The 25,205-nt window shown below is 45.0% G+C and overlaps 1 protein-coding gene across 2 annotated transcripts in view; it reads right to left on the bottom strand.

Moving 5' to 3' along the window:
- Positions 1-14,993, bottom strand: part of PKP2 (plakophilin 2) — a 49,731-nt gene extending 34,738 nt beyond the window's left edge. For both annotated transcript variants that reach the window (XM_035128527.3, XM_035128528.3), the window contains exons 1-3: positions 14,697-14,993; positions 2,472-2,578; positions 115-794 (exon numbers count right to left, since the gene is read on the bottom strand). In XM_035128527.3, coding sequence (XP_034984418.1) covers positions 115-794; positions 2,472-2,578; positions 14,697-14,901 — 992 coding nt within the window. In that variant the 5' untranslated portion in view covers positions 14,902-14,993. The remainder of the gene's footprint in view (positions 1-114; positions 795-2,471; positions 2,579-14,696) is intronic.
- Positions 14,994-25,205: the final 10,212 nt, after the last annotated feature.

Genomic DNA, 25,205 nt, shown 5'->3' with positions numbered 1-25,205 from the left:
GACCCATGTTTGGGAAACCCTGCTTTAGACCATACTTCATTATTGCAAGGTGCACAGAGCAACCCAAAGCATATTCTTAGGCACTGATGGCAAAAGGGCACAGTTAAACCTTACCCTGCTTGAAATCCAACGGCACCGGCCCGTTCTTGAAGCATGTGTCCACTTCCTGCTGCGGCTGCCATAGCTGCTGTCATTGCCACCCTCCTCCCTGTCTCGGCAGTGGCGCTGGCAATCGAAGCTGGTTGAGAGGCCTCCCTTGTGCTCTGCGACCTGACCATCGTCTGGTGCCAGCTGGACCTGTTCTGAGACTGCCTGTTCTGAGACCAGTTTTGGGAAGTCCTGACTTGTCCCGTGGCATAACCAGAAGTCGGGTAACTCTCTTTCTCCAAAAGGTTGTTCATGCTCCGACTGGTCCCAATGCGCTGATAGACTGGTACGCGGGGGCTGTTTGGGACACTGTCGACCTCCGTGTCGTTCCCAGACCCAATGTAGAACTGCCTTTGCGCGGCATACCTTCTGCTCGCGGCATTGTGGCTCCCATAGCCAAGGATTTCGGAGCGAGCGTACCTGGGAGGCATGGCACTGGATCTCTTGCTTTCGCCATGCCTCACAGTTAGAGCCCTGTTGTAATGGAAGTCATTTGGGAAGGGTGCCAGCTTGCCAGGACTTCCATTGGGGGAAACCTCTAATCTCTTCAAGGGCTGTCTTTGAGATGTCTCTTCCATGCCCCTGTAGGAGCTATAGGAAAGGATTCTAGGCTCCCAGCCATTTTCATAACTGCTTTGCGATCCTATCTGTTAAAACACACACAAAAGGGACAATACAGTCAATGAAAAGAACATCACGATAAGGTAGTGGTACGGGGTGGAATGTTTTCTGGGGGGAAATTCCTTTGGTATATGTTCCCATGGAAAAATGTGGCCATCGCCACGTCTTCTGGAAGTTTAGCTATGCACTTTGTGAGGGAGTATGTCCTGAGCCCTTTGTATTTATTACATTTACAGCTGCCCATTCCTCCAGGAAGCTCAGGGAAGCTGCATTTTACCATCATGATAAGCCTGTGAAGCAGGTTAGGCTAAGAGATATTGGTTGGCCCAAGATTACCCAGTGTTTTTCCTTGAATGAATGGGGATCCGAAGTAGAATGCTCTACATACCTATTTCATCACCCTGGCCAGCATAATTCCCCCCCTCCTTCTTTCCTAGCACTTAGCTGTTCTTTGCATTATCAGTTCCTGGGACAAATGTCCCATTTGTCCAATAGATGTCTGGGATGTTATTAGCAATGAGAGTCCTTCACAGGAGGTTAAGTTACAGTTGTGCAATTTTCCAAAGCATTTCCATTGCCCTATACAGCATATAAAAACTTTGGTATTTCCTCAAAGGCTTGCACGACTTTCCCATTCTACCTCCTTTCCAGAGCAGTTACTTTTTTTTGTAATCTAGCAAGAAAACTACATGCAACTACAACAGAATCAAAGACTGAGAACACAGAGAACTCTGTGAGGAAGGTGCAAAGGAGACTATTGATAATGGAGAAAGCAAGTAATTAGATAAATTCAGACACTCTAATTAAAAGCTGGGAGATGTACTTAAGTTAAGCCACACAAGATGATTTAGTCTACACAGGGTCCACAACCTGTCTGACAAATATAAACAAAGGCAGAATTCCTCTTGGCTCATGTACAATCAAAAGCTCTAGCGTCTGAAATAAGGATTAGTTTCCTTCCTGGAATCTAATATTGTACGCAAGAATAGTTAGCTCCCTTAAACATTTCTGATCCTGTTTTGTAAAACTAAATGCACCATTCCTTCCTCAACCTCAAACACATAATTTTTGTAGCAACAATCTCTCTTTCTGTCCTTTGATTATCACATTATCGATAACATAAAATGGAGCCCATTTGTCACACAATGGAACCGGGTGACTAAGTCAATTTTCCTCAGTGAATCTTCTGTTTAGGTGATTACTTTGTTTTGTGGAATTACAGTAATGCTTAAGATATGGGTGGCCTTCAAGCATGAGAGGAAAACTCAGCAGGCATTCTCAAGAGCATGGGTAGGCAAACTAAGGCCCGGGGGCCGGATCCGGCCCAATCGCCTTCTAAATCCAGCCCGCGGACGGCCCGGGAATCAGCGTGTTTTTACATGAGTAGAATGTGTGCTTTTATTTAAAATGCATCTCTGGGTTATTTGTGGGGCCTGCCTGGTGTTTTTACAGGAGTAGAATGCGTGCTTTTATTTAAAATGCATCTCTGGGTTATTTGTGGGGCATAGGAATTTATTCATTTCCCCCCCCAAAAGAATATAGGACAGTGGACCAGCCCCCTGCTGAAAAAGTTTGCTGACCTCTGCTCAAGAGTATAAAATGGATGAACCTGACTATGACCCAGCCATTATCAATTGCAGGCATCTGAATTCATATATACACCCACTGTGTGTGTGTGTGTGTGTTCCTTTAGTGTTCCTTACCTGATAAGATTGATAGTATGAAGTTCCATGAGGAGGTCTTGAAGCAAAGTCTGTTTCATCTGCTATGAACACATATTCTGGAACGCTGGCGGTCCGATGCAGACTCCCTGTACAAAGGCATGAGAGATAGCACATCACACACATTAATAGTGAGCTCAGGTGCTAAGTTGTAACAGCTTTACCGTCAAAGTAGGACTCACTGAAAATTAAGAGAAGCACATCAACATGCTCAAGAGAACCCTCCAAATTTTGCATAAGTAGGATGGATAATTTTAAGAGGGTCAAAATGCTGAGCCAACTACCTGGCTGAAGCTCAGCAACTCTGGGTCTGGTTAGTGCTTTGGATGAATGAATCACATACCATGGCTTCCATGATGGAAGGAATATGAATATAATAAATTTAATTTATGTCTTAGTGAGGTCAGTAATAATAAAAGCAACAATACCAACAATAGCTTAGAAGTGCATAACAGTTTGCAAGTCTATCCTTGCCATAAAGGTAAAGGGACCCCTGACCATTAGGTCCAGTCGTGACCAACTCTGGGGTTGCAGCGCTCATTGGCCGAGGGAGCCAGTGTACAGCTTCCAGGTCATGTGGCCAGCATGACAAAGCCGCTTCTGGCGAACCAGAGCAGCACACGGAAACGCCGTTTACCTTCCCGCTGTAGGTAAACGCCGTTTACCTTCCCTATTTATCTACTTGCACTTTGACGTGCTTTCGAACTGCTAGGTTGGCAGGAGCTGGGACCGAGCAATGGGAGCTCACCCAGTCGTGGGGATTCGAACTGCCGACCTTCTGATCGGCAAGCCCTAGGCTCTGTGGATTAACCCACAGTGCCACCCGCATCCTTGCCATAGGTGATCTTAAACTGAGGAAACTGTTCACGCAAGATGACAACTACTCACTTCCATGCTGTGGGTGCGTCCATAAACCGCTGTGCTTCTTCTCATCCCTTTACCTCTACAGCTGATCTCCCTGCTTTGACATCTCTTTAATCACTCAGTTACAAACCAGAGCAAGCAATACTGTTCTAATCCCTATCCTCACATTACTTTAAAGGCAACTAGCAAAATTCTGCAGATTTAGAGGAGACATATGGCACATGGTGTGCAAGGCAGAACTGAGAGTTAATGAAACTCTCACATCCATACCTGGAAGGTTAAGTAGTTCTATTGAAAATGGGAGAGGCAGAGAGCACAGGATCCTAGGAGGTCATGCTATTTGAACTGCTGTGCTGTCTCCTCAGCCACAATCTGGTTTCTGTCCTAATTTTAAACAAAAAACTCCCCCAGGCTGTATCTCTCAACATACGGTCCCCCAGCAAATCAAGGCTGCTGATTAAAATGGATTATTTGTCTATGCAATGATGGGGCTGTGGGACTCTTTTGAGGTCAGAAAAGCTGGGAGCGATTACTCTAGACGGCAGCAGGTTTTAAAAAGTGGTGAAAGAGGTTACTTGGTCAAAACATTAAGAGGAGACCTAGCCAAGAACACCGTGGGATTTTCCTCATTGGATATTTTCAGAGAAAAGGCTAGAGAAACATATTTTAGTGCAACAGTCCATCCCAGCCCTTGCCAACATGGTGCCCTCCAGAAGGTTTAGACCACAGCTCTTATGTCCTGGCTGGGGCTGATGGGAGTTGCAGTAGATCAAAATATCTGGAGGGCACCAGGCTGGTTTATACATTCCTATGGGAAGCACAGGCAATGCATGTTGAAAACACAGCCACTAGCTACCACCCACAAGGAGATGAGGAGAGCTGATGGATGGACCGGTTGTAACTGACGAGGAGTGCCTGGTTCATATGGTGTAGGTCCTGCTACCTGCACCTAATGCAGAAGCCTATAATAACCTGTGCAGACAGTTGATGCCATTGGTCCAATGACAGTGCCAGCTGTTAGCCCCCTGTTCAAGCAAAGAGTGGTGGTACTTCTAGTGTACAAACTGGGCTCCCACTCCTATGTCACAAGCCAATCCTAGTTGGCTCCTTAGGGTACGGTGTGTATAAGCACTGAAACTCAGTGCTTGTGGTTTTGAAGTGCTTGGTAGCTACCACAGTGAACTGATGTGATGGGATAGGTCAGCCCTGTTGACAGACAGAAGTTTGTGACCTGGGTTGCTGTTCCTCTGTCCTACTCCTCTCGGTCCACTCCGATTGCTACTAGGCACTGCACAGAACACCTCTACCCTTCCCAGTTTTGTATTGCAGCACTGTCTTTCCAACTGACCCCATGCCTTGTGCGTCACACCATAGAAGATCAGGCAAGATAGTCTATATAGGTGCTCTATAAAGTGTTGTTTTGATTTCAGTTCAGAATACACAGGCCCTGGCCTCAGGGTTGGCTTCTAAACAACAGACGAATGCAAACAGAGCAAGATCAGTCAAAGGTGCAAGATCAGTCAGAGTAAAGATGCAAATGATATTGAGATGTGAAAAATTTCACATGGAAAATGAAACAATTTATAGCTTTGCCTGTTTCCCATATAGCCAAAGATCAGCAAACAGAAGGTGCTTGTCCACTGACACAGATACTGCACATTTGCTGTGATGGCATTTGGGCAACTTCCAGCATCAGATTAGAAAGTGATAATCCTCAAGGAACAGTTTTGTGGATGATCAGTTGTTAACCGAGATTTCAATTTAAGTTTCTACAGATTAGGGCTTAAAGCATTTGCCATCTTAATCAGGGCGATAAATCAACCACTGCCCTATCTCTAATTGGACTAAATCAGAGCTGTGCCCTCAGAAGCAACGTTCAGCTAGGATGGTACCGTAAACCAACTTCACAGATACCCACTCCACGGAGCAGGCTGCAGTTCCATTGATGGTGCTATAAAACAACAGACGGGTAATCACCAGCCTTTGGGCCAAACCTGGCCAAATGATAGAATCATAGAGTTGGAAGGTACCCCATGGATCATCTAGTCATCTAGACCCATACAGGGATCAAACCTGTGACCTTGGTGTTATCAGCACCATGCTCTAACCAACTGAGCTAACCCATGAGGCCGTTTTACTCAAATGATGGCCACCTGCCCCACAACTGACATTGTATGTCCCACTGCCAGCTGACGGGCAGAAGGAATAAATCCTGCTTTTTGCTGGCTTGCAAAGTATGTATGGGGGCTCCTAAACGCCTGAAAGTAAGTCTTTCACTCAGCACTTCCCCAAGTTTTAATTAAGCATAGGGCTGGCAAAGCCCCTTGCACTGTGGTTCAACTGGCTGTTGGTTCAACTGGCTGTTATAGATGCTTGGCAAGCACTGCACAAGGGACTTTGACAAATGGGTGGGACAACCCACCTGTCAATCACCTGCCATCATCTGACAATACAATGGTAGTTTATATAGATGCTCTGTAAAGCGTTGTTACCCACCTGCCAAAGGAGGCCCTTGAGGGTGGTGCCAGATAAGCCAGAAAAATTCCCAATCCTTTCTGGAAATCTTCCTAGGTGTGCCCATGTGTCTCTGACTGCTTATTATTTTTATTTATTAAATTTGCATACCACCCTTCATCTGAAGATCACAGGGCGGTTCACAGCATGAAAAACAAGAAACACAAAATACGTAACAAAAACAAACCAATAACACACACACACACACACACACACACACACACGCACACACACACAATTCATACTCAACCCATTCGTCTAACAGATGGGCCGGCTCTGCAGCTAACTCACAGAAAAGTTGTAAGGATAAGGAGGATGTGGATTAAAAATGGATGCTGTTCCGAGTTCCACCTGGGCAGGGTGGGATTCACATCTAATACTGAACTCAGGTGGTGCGTGCTGGCAGGAGTGGATCTAAAACAGGGCCACTGAGAGAGGAGGAGATTATCAGCATGCTCAGAGGAACGCTGATGTTTGCAGAGACACAGTAACGCTTTTTACAGACAACCAGCCCAATAACCAAATGAGTACAGAGTACACTCAGTCACCACGGAATGCCAAGTCAGTTGGAAAAGAAAGACAAGCCTTCTTTGTGCGGTTCAAATCAGGTAAGGGTGTGTATGTGTTCAGGTGCTGCTTTTGCACAAATCAGCCCCACCCCTTCCTGTCCCAACCTTTAGACACTGAGCATGAAAGTCTGGAGACTCTAACCCTGTTCAGCAGAATACCATTAGAATCCTCCCTGCAGATCTTCAAGCATTGGGAGAGGAGGCGAGAAGAGTCCAATGGGAGGAGCTGAATGCTCTGTTTGGAGGGAATTGCTGGCCGCAGGCCTGAACAGAAAGGATCCTGTTAGGAGGGAGAACACACTGCAACATTTTGCTGCAGGTCCTTTACATCCAGAAGCCAGTTACCAACACCCATCCCGTTCCAGTGTAGATTAAAACAGGCATGGTTCTCAAAGGCTGGGGGTTACAGGAATTGCTAGCGGAGACAAGGTAGATTGGCTCACATCTCTGGTGCCTTAGAGAGCACCTGTTGACTTCCTCTCACATGAGTGAATGGTTGCCATTCACTCACGTGGAGATAGAGAAGCAACACATTTGAAATGCTGGCTGTGCAAATACAATATTCACTCCACTCCTGGGTCCTCCCCAGGGACCCTTATCTTATATAGCTCCTTCACACAGCCTCCTGGTCCCCAAATTAACAGGATGTTGGGCATCTTGCCAGCAATATGCAAAAAGCATATTGAGGGTCAGGCACGCTTAAACCATTTTTGTTTTGGAAAGCCTATGCAGATTTTTTTTTTGTTTTCAAAAACCCATGCAGATTTTCAAAAGCCTGTGTTGATTATCTTTTGAATGTCTTTAATAGCTGCTTTTAACAGTCTTGTATTGATAATCTGGATGCTTTGTTTTTTTTGTTCAGGTAGGTAGCTGTGTTGGTCTGATGCAGTAGAAATATAAAACAAAAATAAAATGGTCCAGTAGCACCTTAGAGACCAACTAAATTTGTTCTTGGCATGAGCTTTCTTATCTCATTATACATGATAAAGTTACTTTTGGCCATCTCATCCCTTGCTTTTTCCTGTAAGACCAATTGCAGCCGTTAACAGTCAACAGGTTTACCACACCTATCAGCCAATCACCCATTCCCACCACTCTTCTGAGTAATACTCCTCCCCACTCTCTCACTATATATGAGGGTCTGGTGACTTCTGTTTCAGTGTATCTGAAGAAGTGTGCATGCACACAAAAGCTCATACCAAGAACAAACTTAGTTCGTCTCTAAAGTGCTACTGGACAATTGCTTTCTTTTTTTGTAAAACACAGAGGTTTTATTACAAACGAGTACTGTATAAATTTTGTAAAATAAAATAAACAAATTTCAGTAACATGCAAAATGCATATTATTTTTTGGGGGGATAATAAAGCTATGGAAAGCCAGATGTTAAAATGTTCTGTCATTCAAATAAGACTTCAGCCTTAAAAACTAACACGAAATCAAGAGGTGTTACATTTACCCTGCTTTACGGAAAACACAGCATCAGAACCCTTAAAGTAGAGTTTTAAACATTAACACAATTCCTTATTATTCTATTCAGTATGTAACTAATCTAATTCAGGCATCTCCTGCTTTTTTGTTGTTGCCAGAAATACATGAATACCATGTCTGTCTAGACTCGATTTAGTGGCTTTCCTTCAGCAGCTTTATCTCATTTAATTAGCAAACTGGGCTTGTAAGGGCTCTGCTCTGATCTAGCAATTGGGTTAAACAAAGTTAGCTTGCAGGCCCAGGCAATTCTATCAGGCTAGCTGAGCTCTTGGGCAACTTTCTTTAATTGCCAGGAACATCGTCTTTAAGGTTTCCTAGAAGGCTGGCTGACCAGTTTCAGAGAGATAGCTTCATGCCTGTCTGCAAATGTGGAAGATAATCATGTGGATGCACTTTAAACTAAGACTTAAGAGAATTATTAGGATTCCTGCATTGCAGAGGGTTGGACTAGATGACCCTAGGAGTCCCTTCCAACTATTATTCTATGATATATTAAGACATAATATTTTGTTGACCAGAGTACGCATAACCAGTTGGTGGGCTCTACTCTATGAATGTGTATGCCACAATAAATGATTTAGGTGTTTTAAGGTGCCAGAAAACTCTTCCAGGTTTGTTCAAACCAGAAGCAATTATGGAGAACAAAGGCTAAGCAGGGAGATTAGATTTCAATGTGAGAAGGAAGACAGGCTTTACAGCCTTAACACTAGATGTCTCTTCTTCAAAGCTGGAGAGTTGGCAGGCCTGTCCCTAAACTGCACACACAAGGAGAAAGTGTAGCTCATAACACTGGAGAATTAAGCTGCAACACATTTTGCAACCTACCACAATAAAAGTATCTGAAGTAAATAAACATTGGGATTTGTCAATAGCCTTTGGATGCCTTCAGAGTGGACGTAAATAAACACTGTTACTTCAGGGGTAGGAAACCACAATCCCAGGGACAAAAAGCAGATCTCCAAGCCTCTCTCGCTGGCCCTCAAAACTCTCTCCTCCTCCCTCCCAAGGCCACACCTCTCATTGTCCCAATTTGCACTGCAAATATTTTTGCCTGGCAGGAATTCGTCCTTGAACTCAGATAATGCCTGTTGATTGTCTGAACAGAGGATAGAGAGGGGTGTGTGAGAGTATGTGTAGAAACAAGCCTCCTGTACAAAGGTTACTTTTACATCTGTTGCTTTGCCCACTTTTGCCTTTGGCCCTGCCCACCACTGGCATATGGCCCTCAAAAGGTTGCGCAGAAGGGAAAGCGGTCCTCAGGGTGAAAAGATTTCCCTGCTCCCCCCTCCCTGGGATTGTGGCTAATTTGTAATCAGGGCAATAATTCCCCTTATGCTGAAACACAATATTGCAGGAAAGAAACGGAACGATACCCTAAAAATATGCGAGTCTGTTGCATACACGCCTATTTGTTCAGTGATGTTTACTGTTTGGCAAACGTCGCAGCAATTGTGAATAAATGGCTGGTTTTATGTTCCCAGAGCACGGTCTAACTGAGGGAGGGCAAAAGGGGAAACACAGTGCAAATCTGGCCCTACCCCAAGTATTCCAAGATAAGCATGACTGCAATCATTTATTTACAGAGCAATCCCTCATTTAGGATATATTTCATGGAATCATAGAATTGAAGAGTTGGAATGCTCTACCAAGCTATGCCAGCAGTAATTTACATAAAGTCGATAAAGATGCAACATCACCCACTCCCCCTTTAAACATCCAATGATACACTGTTTTTAAAGGTGATGAATCTGGAAGGAGAAGAGGAAGCCATTGATGTCACTAGGTCCTCAACTGGCTAGTCCTCATGATTACTATTATTATCCAAATTGCAATGATGTCTGCTCAAAGTATTTATAAATGACTGAAGAACACAGGTATTTGCTTGGATTCATTAAAATCTAAGTTTACTATGAAGCAGAAACAAGACCGATTTGTTGTTCTTGCTCTACCTTGTGGAAAATAATAAAGCTCAAAGGTGCAGAATACAGTTGGCCCTTTATAGATGTAGGAAGCAATGCAGGAGAGGAACTTGTCAGGCGCAAAGTCCTTATTTGTTTTGAATGAGTGACAATCCATTTCCATGTGGGCAAATTCTTAAAATGGTCTGCTGTGCAGACTGTCACATCGGATAAGTGCATGCATGCAAACATGCAGGCGGGGTTTAACTCTGTAGCCGCAGCTCTGCGTCTTTCCAGCAGACATACACCCAACAAAGCGCACACATGTAGAGTCATCACATGCAATACATATCCTTTCCTACACAGAAGGATCTTCTATGTAGAAAATCGAGCTTACTTTAACGAGTGTGCAAGCTCTCTCCGTTTTTCATCTTATGCTTTTGTTTATGAGCATTATACTCTCAAAATCCCTAACATTTCAAAAATGCAACATGCCCCAAATACCTGCATATTAGGGGGGGGGGGAAACAAAGTTGGCCAAAAGCAACAAAACAACTCCAAGTAACATAACAATGTCCCAGCTGGTCAAGTGCAAATGCTTTGTAGGAAAGTTAAGAGTGTTTCTGGAGCTTTCCTCTTTGTAGGTGTATTTTGGTAGCTTTGCATGCATAGGCATTGTTCCAGCTTGCCTTGCCTCCTCATTGGCCGGCCTCAGATAAAGAAGTATTTTACAGAGCTCTTTCAATACACTCTGAGTAAACAATTGGGTGGCATTTACCGTAAAACCAGAGACATTGTTCAACATCCAGAAGCCTTTCTCTCTCATTTCTCTTTTATTATTACAAATTATACACCCAGAATGACCCAAAGTTTTTATTACAGGTAGGTAGCCGTGTTGGTCTGGGTCGAAGTAAAATAAAAAAAATCCTTCAGTAGCACCTTAAAGACCAACTAAGTTTTTATTTTGGTATGAGCTTTCGTGTGCATGCACACTTCTTCAGATACAGTGAAATAGTTTTTATGCATTCTCAGGAATGAGCAGCCTGCTGCCCGATTGTTCCTGCTTCTCTCCTCCTCTGGTGCACGCAGGATAAACCAACCAGGAAGCCTTGGCTTCCCACTACATCTGGATGTGGGACTGTGGTTTGTTGCTCTGCAACCAGTCATGATAGGCGATGCAACAACAAACCATGGCTTCAGGTTAACCGTGGCTTGTTATGGAGCAACAAACCATGATCCTAGGTTCAGACAAAGCCAAGGTTTCCTGGTTTGTTTATCTTCTTTGCACCAAGAAATGAGGAGTTAGGTGCCAAGGTAAGTAATCTATCAGGTAATAGAATAATTGTTAAAGGATTTTTAAAACATCAGGAAACAGCAGGCAAACTCTCTGACTTCTGAGTTTTTATTCTGTTGGCAAGTGAAATGCCTGCTAAGAGAGAAAGCTTGTGTGAGCTGTTGGAAGTCCTCAGAAGGGAATTCCACAGTCTAGGCATGGCATCCCCCATATCCCAGCCAAACACAAGTCAGATGTCATGGGATACACTCATGTGATCTTAAGCAAATGCATTTGGTTCAGCCTTCCCCACTGAATAGGAGGAGTTCAAAACCACACATCGGATTCATTTAACAGCTATGTGCAGCTTCCAGTTACACTGGGTGGATCATTAAATCATGTGGGAACTGGCCCTTAAATTTTCCTATTTGTATATTTCACTTGATAGGCCACCTTTCTTCTGAGGAGTCACAAGTTTTCCTTCTGCCCCACATTTTATTCTTAAAACCCTGTGTACCAAGGGTGTGGGTGAGAGAGAGAGAGTGTACGAGTGATGCAAAGTCACCCAGTGAGCTTCAAAGCTGAGCATTGGTTTCAACTCAACCTGGATCTCCCCAGTCCTGGACACTCAAACTAATACATCACATTGTTCTCACTCTATGTTCAGCAGAGCTAGGAGAGAATTGAGGACATCCCACATGTGGCCTAGTCGACTGCTGTGAGGCTGGACCACCCATTCACCCACAGAACAACATTGGCACTACAGATCCAGAACACGATGTACCAGAAGCTCAGAATAGCCAAAGGCCACCTGATCTTATCCTGTCAATTTTCTGTAGTAGTATATACTTGTGGTAGAATTAGAATGGTGCACTCCAGATATTGTTGGGACTACAACTCCCATCATTCATGACCATTGGTCATGCTAACTGGGACTGACGAAAGCTGAACGACTGTACGTCTGGAGGACACTGCATTCTCTACCCTTGGTCTACACCATCCAAATGCAGAATGTTAATGACATGCCTACAGTCAGTGCTCAAAGTTCACCAGGCGCATTATGCACCTGGCTATCAGCCACTTGTGACCAAGTGAAGATGCCCAGGTGACAGGATGGTGGCTGGCATCTCCACCATCTGGGGGTTCCTTGGATTTTGACTGTTTCACATACTAGCAACAAATCCTGTAGAATTCTGTCATATTTTATCTGGACAAGCAGGATGTATTTCAGGAACCAAAAAGTTGTATTGAAAAATACGAGTTTTGAGCCGCCTGGCCCCAGAATGGCAACTAGGCATTGTTTTGGCAACTGTAACCCTGGTTTAAGAAGCCATTTGGCACCTAGCTCATATACCTGAGTTTCTAACACTGCCTACCATGTGTAGACAGGCAACTGGATGAAGGCAGACCAATTTAGGAAAGGTGCCTTCAGGGCAAGGGGTAACACATGCATGAGTCAAGCACTGGGTCGAGAATTCAGACTATCTGGGTGAACCATTCAGCCTTGAGTCACCAGCCCTGCGGGGCAGGGGGGAAATCGTACGAAAGCCAGGACAGGTTGCATGCAAACACAGCCCATATAGATAAGACCTAAAATGGAAAGGCCAAATGTATGAACTTTTCTGTGAGTGAGTAGATAACATGTAGCTCACTGGTTGATGAATGAGGTAATGTGGCAACATGATTTCACGCTAAGACGTGCCGAACGAGTTACGCACAAAACGCAGCAGTTTCGCCACCGAGAGATAAAACTCTGGACAGAGATACAGTACAGACAATTCTTTACAGAGCGGAAATGATTTGCACAGCCACAACAGGGCAGACAGCAACCGTGTGCGGAGCAGGTTATTTAGTAGAGCCCAGCCCCACATGACTAGCTCTTACACTACTGGAGTGTTAGTCCCATTTCCCTGTGGTCACTTTGCAGGATGCTATGGCAATGATTCAACTTGGAGGTCACATGGGAGGAGCTGGTGATGCAACTACTTCTCACACCAGTGTTGCCTCTTCTTGGAGGGTTGGGCAACTGAGAGAGAAGCAAAAAGCAGCTGCAGTATCTTCTCACATGATTTCAATGTCCTGAAGTCAAGAAGCAGCATAGAATGAATCGCATGCCAACAGCAACCACACCACTCTTGCAATGTTTTAAAATTAACAACTGTGTGTTGTTGTTTTTAAAGAAACAATTCTACTGTGATTTTACTACTGTTGTCCCACTGCATCCACCATATTGGGCATTTTTATTGTTGCAAAGCTGGCACATAACTAACCACCTTCCTTATGTTACTAGCTTATAAAATACGGGGCATTTATGTTTATGGAGGAAATAACTGCAATTATGCATAGTAAGGTAGGAAATGTGAATACTACCAACCAACAACTTCATTATGATCTAGGCTGGAATCCTTTCATATTATATTGGAATGACACACCTAAGCCACAAAAGGTTAGAGTTCAGGTACTGAATTTGTTGTAACACAAGTCTTTTTGTGTGAAATATAAGCAATTTAATTCATATTATTGTACTTAATGCATTAAAAATCATTGGGTAGTATTCAAGTTTTACTTTGAATAGAGTCACTGAAATTAATGGACCTAACTTGGTCAGGTTAATTCATTTCAGGGAATCTACTCTGAGGAAAAACACCTCCCTCCCCCTCTCTAAATCTTCTCCATTTATAAATACGGAGGCAGCATCTGCATAATATGGTTGTCATTGAAACACTCTGCCCCATTTAATCCAGGTTTACCTTTTCCAGGGAAAATCTGGTGGTATTTTGTTTTTTAAAAAACAAAACCTGCCACCATCTATTCATTTGTGGTATTTACAATATTTACAACATTAAGTCCCACCCCACCAGGTACGGAAACAACATCTGAATTACCGACTCCTCCACACAGTAAAAACCCATGCAGACTATAAATCTGAAAGCGTCTGTACTAGATCTGGAAGAAAATCAAAACAAACCGCTCTTCTTTCAAGTTTCTGATATGAGGGGGGTGGGGGTGGGGAGAGCAGCAAGTATTTGAAAGAGGAAAGATGGGCAGGGAAGACAAAGGAGATAAAAAGCTGAAGAAAGGTGCCAATGATGGAACGGTGGGAAGACCTCATTACCCGGAAAGTACCTGGCCAGGTGCAATCCTAAATATTCACCAAGGCACACACCCCATTATCCACAACAGAATGCAATCCAGACAGGTTAAGCACTTTATAAAAAAAAGTCTCACGAAGCTCAGAAAGGAAAACATTTACATGGAGAAAGTCGGGGGTTCAATGATCCCCGGCTTCTTGTCTGGAAACCCTTGGGGGTCGCTGCCGGTCAGTGCCGACAACACTAGGCTTGACGGAGCAACGGTGCGACTCTAAGGCAGCTTTCCAACGGGAAAGGTTTAAGTGCGATTCTCAAGCCCTCACCCATGAGATTTGATTTCTGAAAACTGGCTAAAAGATCATACCTCGCGGGAGGGGGAAAGTTAAAGGACTCTGTGTACTGCGGGTGGGGTGAGACTATAGAAACCGTCCAAAGTTTGGGGTTGTTCATTAAAAATAATAATAATAAAGTTGGAGGTAGGCCGGAAAGGGCGCCCCCCACCACTCACCGTTGACCATGGAGCCTTTGCTTTTCCTCGCCAGGGTCTGCTGGACCTGCCGGTGGATGCGCAGCGACTTCTGAGCCTCGGCCCGGCCGCCCGACAGCTGCGGGGGCAAAGCCAGCGTGGAGCTGTCCAGCCCGCCCAGGAACTCCTGGCCCAGGACGGTGCGGATGTAGCCGGGAGAATCGACGCCGACGCCGGGACCTGCCATGGCTGGAGAGGGGACGAGAGAAGGGCAGGCAGGGCGGAAAAGCCGGCCAAGCGGACGGGCGGCCGTCGGTGCCTGAGGGACCTGCCGAGCGCAGTTTGCAGCGGCCGCGACGGAGCCTCCACCCCCTGGCGGAGAGCGGGAGGCCGCGCAGCTCGGGCCCCTCCCTCCGCCCGTCCCTCCGCGGGGAAGCGGAGCGCCACGCCCGACGACGGGGCCAAAAGGACAGACCTGCCTGTCCTCCCTCGCCTGCCTGGGCTGGGCGCGGCGCTCTTCACCTTTAATCGGCCTGGATCAGTAACGTTTCGCTAACCAAATTTGAAACCGGAATGAGTGATCCAGGAGCAGGAGCTGCTTGACTTCCCTCTGAGCATAAGAAAGCGAACCCAAGTGACTCCGGTTTGCAGGCACTTCCGTGAGAGCAAGTCCCAATCGACGGCGCACAGCTCGGCTGACTCCGGATTCAAGAACCGGCGTCGGGTGGGGCGGACGGGATCGACCAAGCCAAGCCTCACACAGGTGCAGGCGGGAAAGCGTGCCCTGCCCCGTCCGGTGTTTCATTTACACGTGGCTTCTGGTGGTGGGAAGCCTGCGGCCTTCCCGGTACCGTTGGACTCGGACACAGTTTATTTTTTGACAACTCACACAGGTTTAAGCAGTGCTTTTTTTTCTTTTTAAAAAATGTTTCGGGTACTCCCTCATTTTGATTCACGAAAATCACCATTTTATAGTTCAGATCAGGAAAAATACAGTAAATGGACAAAAGTACAAAGATTCACTAAATGTTTAGGGGTGTGCGTACCCCTGCATCCCCCCAGAAAAAAAAGCACTGGGTTTAAGTGCTGCCAATGCTTGCCACTTTTTGTAATCCAACGCAGGTTGTGTGCGCCAGATGTTCTTCGTAAAGTTTTGCTCTCCTCTACTGTATTTCTATGCAGTGGGAAATGAAAATGAAACAAAATGGAGGAGCTAATGGTGAATTTGGGCCCCGAGGCCCTAAGAGTTTTAGCTATTCCTGCTTTAACACATTGTGAAGAGTAGATTATTCCATCTTTTCTGCTCACAAGTAGGGGTGATCAGTGTTAGCTGGTTGTGATTGACTCATGCCTACTCAGAAGCAAGTCCTATTGATTTAAGTGGGGCTTCTAGTGAGGTGTATAGGATTTCAGTCTGAGTCCTATTCCCTAGGATTTGTATTAAAGGTAAAGGTAAAGGGACCCCTGACCATTAGGTCCAGTCGTGACCGACTCTGGGGTTGCGTGCTCATCTCGCATTATTGGCCGAGGGAGCCGGCGTACAGCTTCCAGGTCATGTGGCCAGCATGACAAAGCCGCTTATGGCAAACCAGAGCAGCACACGGAAACGCCGTTTACCTTCCTGCTATAGCGGTTCCTATTTATCTACTTGCATTTTGATGTGCTTTCGAACTGCTAGGTTGGCAGGAGCTGGGACCAAGCAACGGGAGCTCACCCCGTCACAGGGATTCGAACCGCCAACCTTCTGATCAGCAAGCCCTAGACTCTGTGGTTTAGCCCACAGCGCCACCTGGGTCCCTGTGGGATTTGTATTGGTTCATAGTAAAAAGCCCTGGAGATTTTTGAATCAAAGGGCTGTATAAAGAGGCTATTCGGAAAATAAAAATTCAATGGCTTTTAATAGCAATTCCCTTCACCCCCCAACCTGATTCTGTCATTTGAGCAGAGAATAAGTGGTGATCCTTTTTCTAGATAAACAAGGTAAAAAAGTAGGGTCATGGACAGACTTGTGAACATTTTTATGTACATTTCACTCTCATCATGCCAATTCCATTCTTAAACTTTCAGAAAACTTCACATAAACGTAAACTTTCCTAAATATCAGAGACAGAGATCTAAACACATAGGTTTAATGTCTGTGCAGATAACAAATTAGATTTTCCTCCACAAAATTACTATTTTCAGCTGTGATGCAATGCTTTGCACATCGGTACCCTGGTTTTGTCAGCCTCAGGAAGTTTCAGGTAGAAACCGAGCCATGTTTGGAAATCTTCAAGGCTTGCTTCCCCAGCCCCCCAGCCCCCCCTCCCTACCCCAGAAGGAATGTGTGCTGGAATTGGCCAGGGCTCTCCCCTATTATCTTCCCCAGTTAGCATTCTAAGAACACTTAACTTCTACATTCCATTAGCCATGCCTGAGATTCTAACCTTTCTTGAGGATTCCTTATCATGGAATTGTGAATGAGGGGTCACAGACTTGAACAAAAGCTTACCAGGATCCTTAAATATACAAGCGGAGAATTACTAATCAGTGCAGGAAATCAAGGGCTTAGTTCGCCCACAACAGAGTCTTTGCTTGAAGACCTTCAGGAAAGCAGGGCACATGGTTTTCCTGAGGGCTGAGTTGATCCTTCAGGAGGTGACTCATTCGGGGCAAATGGAGGACCAAAGAACCAGTTTGGAACCAAATCTGCAGTTTGAACTAAGGGGGGGGGGGAAGATAGCGGTCTGACAATAAAGCCGCTTGGGGTACCCTTTCTCCTTTGAGAAATAGGAGTGTCTTCAACATGCTCTAATTGTAACATCACATTGAGAAGCATTTTGATGGAGATACCCAGTGCTGTCTCATAGACGTGGCACATTGCTCTGCAATGCGTTGCCTGAAATGTTGACTTTTAGGTGTCTCTTGAAGACTTTCTTATGCCGACAGGCCTATACAGTTGTTTAAAATCTTATTGAATAGCCAGTTGTTTTAATGATTGTTTTGTACTGCTTTTAATGGGGGGGGTAATTAAAAAGTTTTTACATTACTGCACACTGCTTGATATTTTATGAGATGAATGGATCTATGAATGAATGAATAAATTTCTCACTGTTTGGGAAAGTGGTGAGTGCCACTTTCTGTTCATTTGTACCTAAACAACATTCAAGATAGAGGGGGATAGCACATGATTCAGGGCCAAAATATTATTAAGTAAAACATTTGCCTAAGCAGATGCAAAGCCACATTAATAGTTTTCTGCTTCTGCATACTGCGTTGTCATAATCTTGCAGTTGCTGTCAGGTTTTTATAAGTGTCTTTCACTTACTGTAGGCAATCAAGGAGATGACCCATCAATTCACTGGATAATTTGAAGTACCTTCTGGGCAAAGACTAAGCTTCAAAGGAGAAATAGGTTTATGAGCAGTTGTTGAAACTGGACATGGTAAGGCAGTCTCAAATTAGTTGCTTCTTGAACCTTTTTAATTCTCAGGGTACTTTATAAGCCCACATGGTGGTTTGCAAAGTGTCTATATTGGAGTTGCTTTATCATTTGTGTGCTGCCCTCAGCTCTTTTGGGAGGAAGGGCAGGATATAAAAAAATTAATAAATACGCAAACCTGTGGCATTTCGCTGCCTGAAGCAGCTCGCAATTGATGTCCCAGCTAGGGTTGCCAGACTCAATAGAGGACAGGGCTTCTGTGCCCTTAATTGCCCTGCTCTCTTTTGAGTCTGGAAACCTTAAAGAGAAACCAGCAGACCCTTTGCTTGGAAATTAAACAAAGGGTCTGCTGGTTTCTCTTTAAGGTTTCCAGACTCAAGAGAGAGCAGGGCAATTAAAGGCACAGAAGTCCTGTCCTCTATTGAGTCTGACAACCCTAGTCCCAGCCCATGAAGGCTAATGATTTGTTGTTGTTTAGTCGTTTAGTCGTGTCCGACTCTTCGTGACCCCATGGACCATAGCACGCCAGGCACTCCTGTCTTGCACTGCCTCCCGCAGTTTGGTCAAATTCATGTTCGTAGCTTCGAGAACACTGTCCAACCATCTCGTCCTCTGTCGTCCCCTTCTCCTAGTGCCCTCAATCTTTCCCAACATCAGGATCTTTTCCAGGGAGTCTTCTCTTCTCATGAGGTGGCCAAAGTATTGGAGCCTTAGCTTCACGATCTGTCCTTCCAGTGAGCACCCAGGGCTGATTTCCTTAAGAATGGATAGGTTTGATCGTCTTGCAGTCCATGGGACTCTCAAGAGTCTCCTCCAGCACCATAACCAGGCTAATGCTTTAAAAAACAACAAATCCCCTTCAGACATCACCAGTTCCTGCCTTTATCTTCTGCACCCCTCATGGTGCCACTCGAAGCAGGTCACTTTACCCTGCTGGATGGCAGAGCTGGCCCCATTCCTGGCTCACAGATTTAATCATTAACTGTCTCCCTAACCAGCTCTCCCCCTGAGACGCTTTGGACCTTTCCACAGGAACCTTTGCGTTCAGATGGAAAAGGCATAATGCTGCACTGTGCATTCCCTTATTGTCTGAGGTGAAGAGCGTAAGCATGCAGGGCAAGGTCTAACTGACCATTGCACCCAGGCTCTTGAAACCTCTTACCTAAGAAGATCATGATCAGACCCCACCCCTTTATCTTGGCTTTCCTTTCTGTTTCAAAAGGCATGTGGGTTGGGAGATGTTATATAATGAATTGAAAAAGATGTTCAAATATACCTTTCCAAAAAAACCGGAGGCATTTTTGTTAGGGATAATGGGAGGAGAGATAAGAAAAGAAGATCAAGTATTGTTTATGTATGCGACAACCGCGGCTAGGACATTGTTAGCCCAAAAATGGAAACTTCAGGAATTACCAACAATTGATGAGTGGCAGATGAAAATGATGGACTATGCTGAACTAGCTAGATTGACTTGCAAGATCCGAGACCAAGGAGAGACAAGGTTTCAAAAGGACTGGAGTAAATATGTGGACTACATGGAGAAAAACACTTGCAGGATTGAAATAAATCCTACGAATTGACTGAAAAAAGATAATAAGGAACTGCAAAAAATGGAGTTAACAAGAAACCCGCATGAAGGGAGGGGGGGAAGTCACAGCTCGGCAGAGCAAGGTGCAAGAGGAAAATATAAGATGTTTTGTATAAAAGATTGTTCTTTTTTGTTTTATTTTAATTTGTTGTTAATTGGAAAACTGAATAAATTTATTTGAAAAAAAAATCAAAAGGCATGTGGGTCAACCCTTTAGAATCAGCCTTGTCTGACCTCGCTGTAGTTTCTGTCTTTCTTGCTCCCTTCCACTGACTGGGGAAGGCCTGGAAACGATGCCTTATGAGGAATGGCTTAGGGAGCTGGGTATGTTTAGCCTGGAGAAGAGAAGGTTAAGGGGTGATATGATAACCATGTTCAAATATATGAAAGGATGTCATATGGAGGAGGGAGAAAGATTGTTTTCTGCTGCTCCAGAGAAGCGGACACGGAGCAATGGATTCAAACTTCAAGAAAGAAGATTCCACCTAAACATTAGGAAGAACTTCCTGACAGTAAGAGCTGTTCGGCAGTGGAATTTGCTACCAAGGAGTGTGGTGGAGTCTCCTTCTTTGGAGGTCTTTAAGCAGAGGCTTGACAGCCATATGTCAAGAATGCTTTGGTGGTGTTTCCTGCTTGGCAGGGGGTTGGGCTGGATGGCCCTTGTGGTCTCTTCCAACTCTATGATTCTATGATTCTATGACTTTATTTCAAGAGAGCTTGCTGCTCTTTGGGCTATTATGTTCTGGTTTTCCTGCTGCAGTTTACTTGGCGCTGTGCAGTAACTCAACTTCAAATGAAGAGGTGTGTGTGATAATACAGACTTATGACAGCAGTTATGGGCAAGCAGTGGCCTGTGAGCCCCAGCCAGCAGGTTCCCTACCCTTGCTTTACAGGGCCAATGTAAGGGTTATAACTAGATGAGAAATTATTTGAACCCTTTAAGACACTTTTGAATTGTTTTATCATCATCATCGTCGTCATAATCACCTGTCTTTTCCCCCTTTTTTCTGCTTGTTAGCTGCTTCTAATGCTTCCTAACCTGTTAGTTAAACAGAAAGTAAAGGCAGGATAGAAACATTTTTTTTTAAAAAAAACCAAAATAAGAAATACAGTAGAACATGGTTGGCAAACTAAGGCCCAGGGGCCGGATCCAGCCCAATTGCCTTCTAAATCCAGCCCACGGATGGTCTGCGAATCAGCGTGTTTTTACATGAGTAGAATGTATCCTTTCATTTAAGATGCATCTCTGGGTTATTTGTGGGGCCTGCCTGGTGTGTTTACATTAGTAGAATGTGTGCTTTTATTTAAAATGCATCTCTGGGTTATTTGTGGGGCATAGGAATTTGTTCATTATTTCCCCCAAAAATATAGTCCGGCCCCCCACAAGGTCTGAGGGACAGTGGACCGGCTCCCTGCTGAAAAAGTTTGCTGACCCCTGCAGTAGAACCTCGGCTTATGTTACCCTCGGGTGCCATAAACTTCGGGTTGCGAAAGCAGCAAACCTGGAAGTATTTTTCCGGGTTTCGCCGCTCGGGCATGCACAGAAGCGCTCTACGCGCCACACGCATGCGCAGAACAGGCACATCCAGTTGTGGAAACCTTGGGATCTGACCGGAGCTCCGGAATGGATCCCGTCTGCAACTGGAGGTACCACTGTAGAAAGTCTGGGGGGGGGGGGAAAACATACTTGGGCAGCTTTAAAAGAGGATTGGCAAATTCATGGAGGATAATGCTGTCATGGCTACTTGCCATGATGGCTACTCTCTGCCTCCAATGCTTATGAATGCCAGTTTCTGGAAACCACAGGAGAGGAGAGTGCTCTCATGTGTGGGTCCTGCTTGCCAGTTTCCTGCAGGCACCTGGTTGGCCACTGTGAGAACAGGATGCTGGACTAGATGGCCTGATCCTGCAGGCTTTTCTTGTGCACTCCCATGGGCCTGAAAGGTCCTCACGTGAGCAAAGCACGTTGGTGTCCTGAGCTAAGTAAAATATGCACCTTTGGGCATTTTGCAGGGGTGGTGGGGACAACCTTTTTGCGGAACGCATTCTTGAAACAGCAGCAGTAGTTGCCCTGTCGCAAAGTTGTTCTTCATGTTTTGCAGGAAATAGGGGTTTTAAAAAAATTGTGAGGAGGGCTATGTTATCGATTCACCTTTTGCAGACAGAAGCTGAGTGATCATGCATGCACGAGATAAAACCTACCTGTCCGGGGATTGTTGCGGCTCCTCTCCAGTAAAGACGCTCCAGACTGCTCTGTCTTTAAGAGCTTTATTGTGCATACTATTTACAGTGCAGAGATAACAGAAAACATGACCGCCTAGTCTGATTCAGAACCCAGCAATGGCGCTTGCCTGCTTTTGCGCCAGCATAATAGTCTGGGAACCCCAAAACGCCGCCCCCTTGCCCTACGTCTGGGTGCATGACCCAACGTGGGCGCCGGAAGGGGCTGCGTTCCTTCTCCCGTCCTTTGGCTGGAGGGTTGCTGAGGCTCTGGCACCTCGCTGCGCTGTCCTTCCTCCTCTGGCCAGCTGGGTCGGTGCCGAGGCTCTGATACATCTTGGAGCCCCCTCTCCATTCCGCTCCACAAGGATGCGTGCTTAGTCCGCTCCTTTATACTCTTTATACGTATGATTGTGTCGCTGCCCACCCTAGAAATAGGGTCGTCAAATTTGCAGATGACACAACCGTGATCGGGCTCATCTCTGATAAGGAGGGTGAAACTGAGTATAGAGATGAGGTGGAGCGGCTGACAGAGTGGTGCAGAGTCAACAACTTGCTCATAAATACAAAGAAAACTAAGGAGCTTGTGGTGGACTTTAGGAGACAGAAGATCGAGGTCCAGCCACTCTTGATTGATGGAATTTGTGTGGAGAGGGTAACAACGTTTAGATTTCTAGGCATTGAGTTACAGGAGGATCTGTCCTGGAGTGTTAATACAAGGGGGCTTGTGAAGAAGGCGCAGCAGAGACTGTATTTTTTGAGAATTTTAAGGAAAAACCATCTTCCACAAAAGCTGCTGCTTGCCTTCTATCACTGTGCCATACAGAGCGTGCTCACATACGGTTTATGTGTGTGGTACGGAAGCTGTACTTCCCAGGACAGAGCAGGGCTGTGCAGAATTATTAAAACAGCAGAGAGCATTATTGGCTGCTCACTCACCACCTTAGAACAAATTTACACCACCAGGTGCCATAGAAAAGCACTAGATATATCAAGAGATCCAACGCACCCTGGTCACCATTTCTTTCAGCTCCTGCCATCGGGACGGAGAGATATAGAACAATGCAGGCAAGAACGAGCCGTCTCAGGAACAGTTTCTTCTCTAGAGCAATTTTGGCCTTAAATGGAAAGCCTGGACTTTGAAGTCATCTTATTTTACTTGTTATTTTGTATTATATTTACTGTTTTTAATTAGGTTTTTGTAATTTTGGATTATGCAGAATGCTTTATCTGAGTGGATGTAGCAACCGAGTAATTTCGTTGTTCCCGCAAGGGGACAATGACAATAAAGTTATCTTATCTTATCTCATTCCTCATTCCCTCCTCCTGATCTGTCGCTGGGCGAAGTGCTGGTCAGGATGACTGGGGGAGGGTCCCTGTAGGGAGTCCCCCTGACACTACCTTTTCAAACCAGGTATATATTCCAGTCATTGTAACTTTTCCATGGAAAGGGAAAGGGAAGGAACTCCCATCTATGGCAGGACTCTATTACAAAATATTAAATATTCAGTTATCATTAAAATCCAATGGTAAGACAAATCCCATGGCCCCTAGAAGGGCTTCCTAGGATCAATGGAATGTTTTGGACTTCCCTATCAAGGAGTGGAGAGAGAGAGAGAGAGAATGTCTGCTCTTGGAGAGGAGGCTATGACTCTGCGAGGCCTCTCTGCCACTGTGGAAACCTCTATGGCTCTTACCTTACTGATGCCTGAGCTCCAACATCAGAAAAGGGAAAAGTGGGGGTGCAAGGGAGAGAAAACGACAACACCCAATATTTCCTAGCCTCCCAACCCACCCCTAAAATGGGCAGCAGGGTAATATATCCCAGCCCCAGTACTATCAAATGTTATTTTTCCTTCCCTTGGAAACAATGGAAGGGAAATTGCAAATAAGAATTTAAAAAAATCCTGGGAAACTAGCAAACGAACATTGCTCTGTCCTCACTGTTTCTGCTCTGCCAGAGCAAGCCCAGCAGAGCACTGGATGTCTTGCTGGATCCTCTGCCGTCAGTTCCCCCACCCTACGAATCATGTTGATATCAATCATGTTGATATCAAATTCTTAGGATCACAGGAAGCTGCTTTCAAGACAACCCCTGATGCCAGGGACCATGCAGACCCACTGAAGCTAATCAGCATGACTAACTTAAGTTCATTAATTTCAGAGGGTCTACTCTGGGCAGAATACAATCCCAAGTGTTTTGCAATTAAGGACTGATACGCACTCTGCCAACATGCCTGTGATTTGAACCGCTGACCTAGTAGCAATTTTCCTTTTCTTTTTTGCCAATATAAATGAACTCAGTAGCAGAAAAGATGCTGCAGCGGCACCTTGTGGCTAATTTGAGGAACAGCACCCATTAAGAAATGTCTGCCAGTTACCACAAAAGGCTATTGAGTTAACTTTAAGTTGTTACGCGAAACATAAGGAAACCCAACTATTCGATAACATGCACATTTGTCTCTGGTTCTTTCTTTCTTTCTCTCTCTCTCTCTCTCTCTCTTACACGGCTTTTTTCCAACTACAATTAATTTTTTTAATACCCAGGTTTGTCCAAATGATCAATTATTTGTACACTTTATATAAAGGTAGAAAGATAAAGGACCCCTAGACGGTTAAGTCCAGTCAAAGGTGACTCTGGAGTTGCAGTGCTCATCTTGCTTTCAGGCCAAGGGAGCTCGTGTTTGTCCGCAGACAGCTTTCCGGGTCATGTGGCCAACATGACTAAACCGCTTCTAGTGCATTGGGACACCGTGACGGAGGCCAGGGCACATGGAAACTCTGTTTACCTTCCTGCTGCAGGAAGTGTGCTTTCAAACTGCTGCATTGGCAGGAGCTGGGACAGAACAACAGGAGCTCACCCTATCGCACAGATTTGAACCGCTTCATATATATGCATGGGTTGATGGAATAATGCCTGTTATCATTCCAATAATTGGTAAAACAAGCTCCATTTCCTCACACACCTATGGATTTCACTATACAGTACCCTTTCTTACTCTTACTAAACCTGTCAGATTATCCGTTTCCCACACCTTGGAAAACCATGTCTTCATAGATGGTGGTTTGGAATTTCCCCCATTTTGGCAGATTAACATTCTGGCTGCTGTTATTAAATGAACCATCACTATGATACCTGAACAAAACCAGTACTGGATCCCCTGGACAAAATCAGTACTGCACCCACATCCAACACAATCTTGTAATGTTTCAAATGCACTGTTTTCAACCTACTGGTAAACAATATGTGCTACAAATTACAATTCCCCTGGTTAAGATCTCACTTTCTCCATGAATCCATTGGGTGGCCAAGCCCAAATCT

The sequence above is a fragment of the Zootoca vivipara genome, chromosome 9 (genome assembly GCF_965207765.1).
Source record: "Zootoca vivipara chromosome 9, rZooViv2.hap1.1, whole genome shotgun sequence".
Taxonomy (NCBI): Eukaryota; Metazoa; Chordata; class Lepidosauria; order Squamata; family Lacertidae; genus Zootoca; species Zootoca vivipara.
The sequence above is the reverse complement of the archived record's forward strand: the minus strand, read 5'-3'. Positions and strand labels throughout refer to the sequence as shown.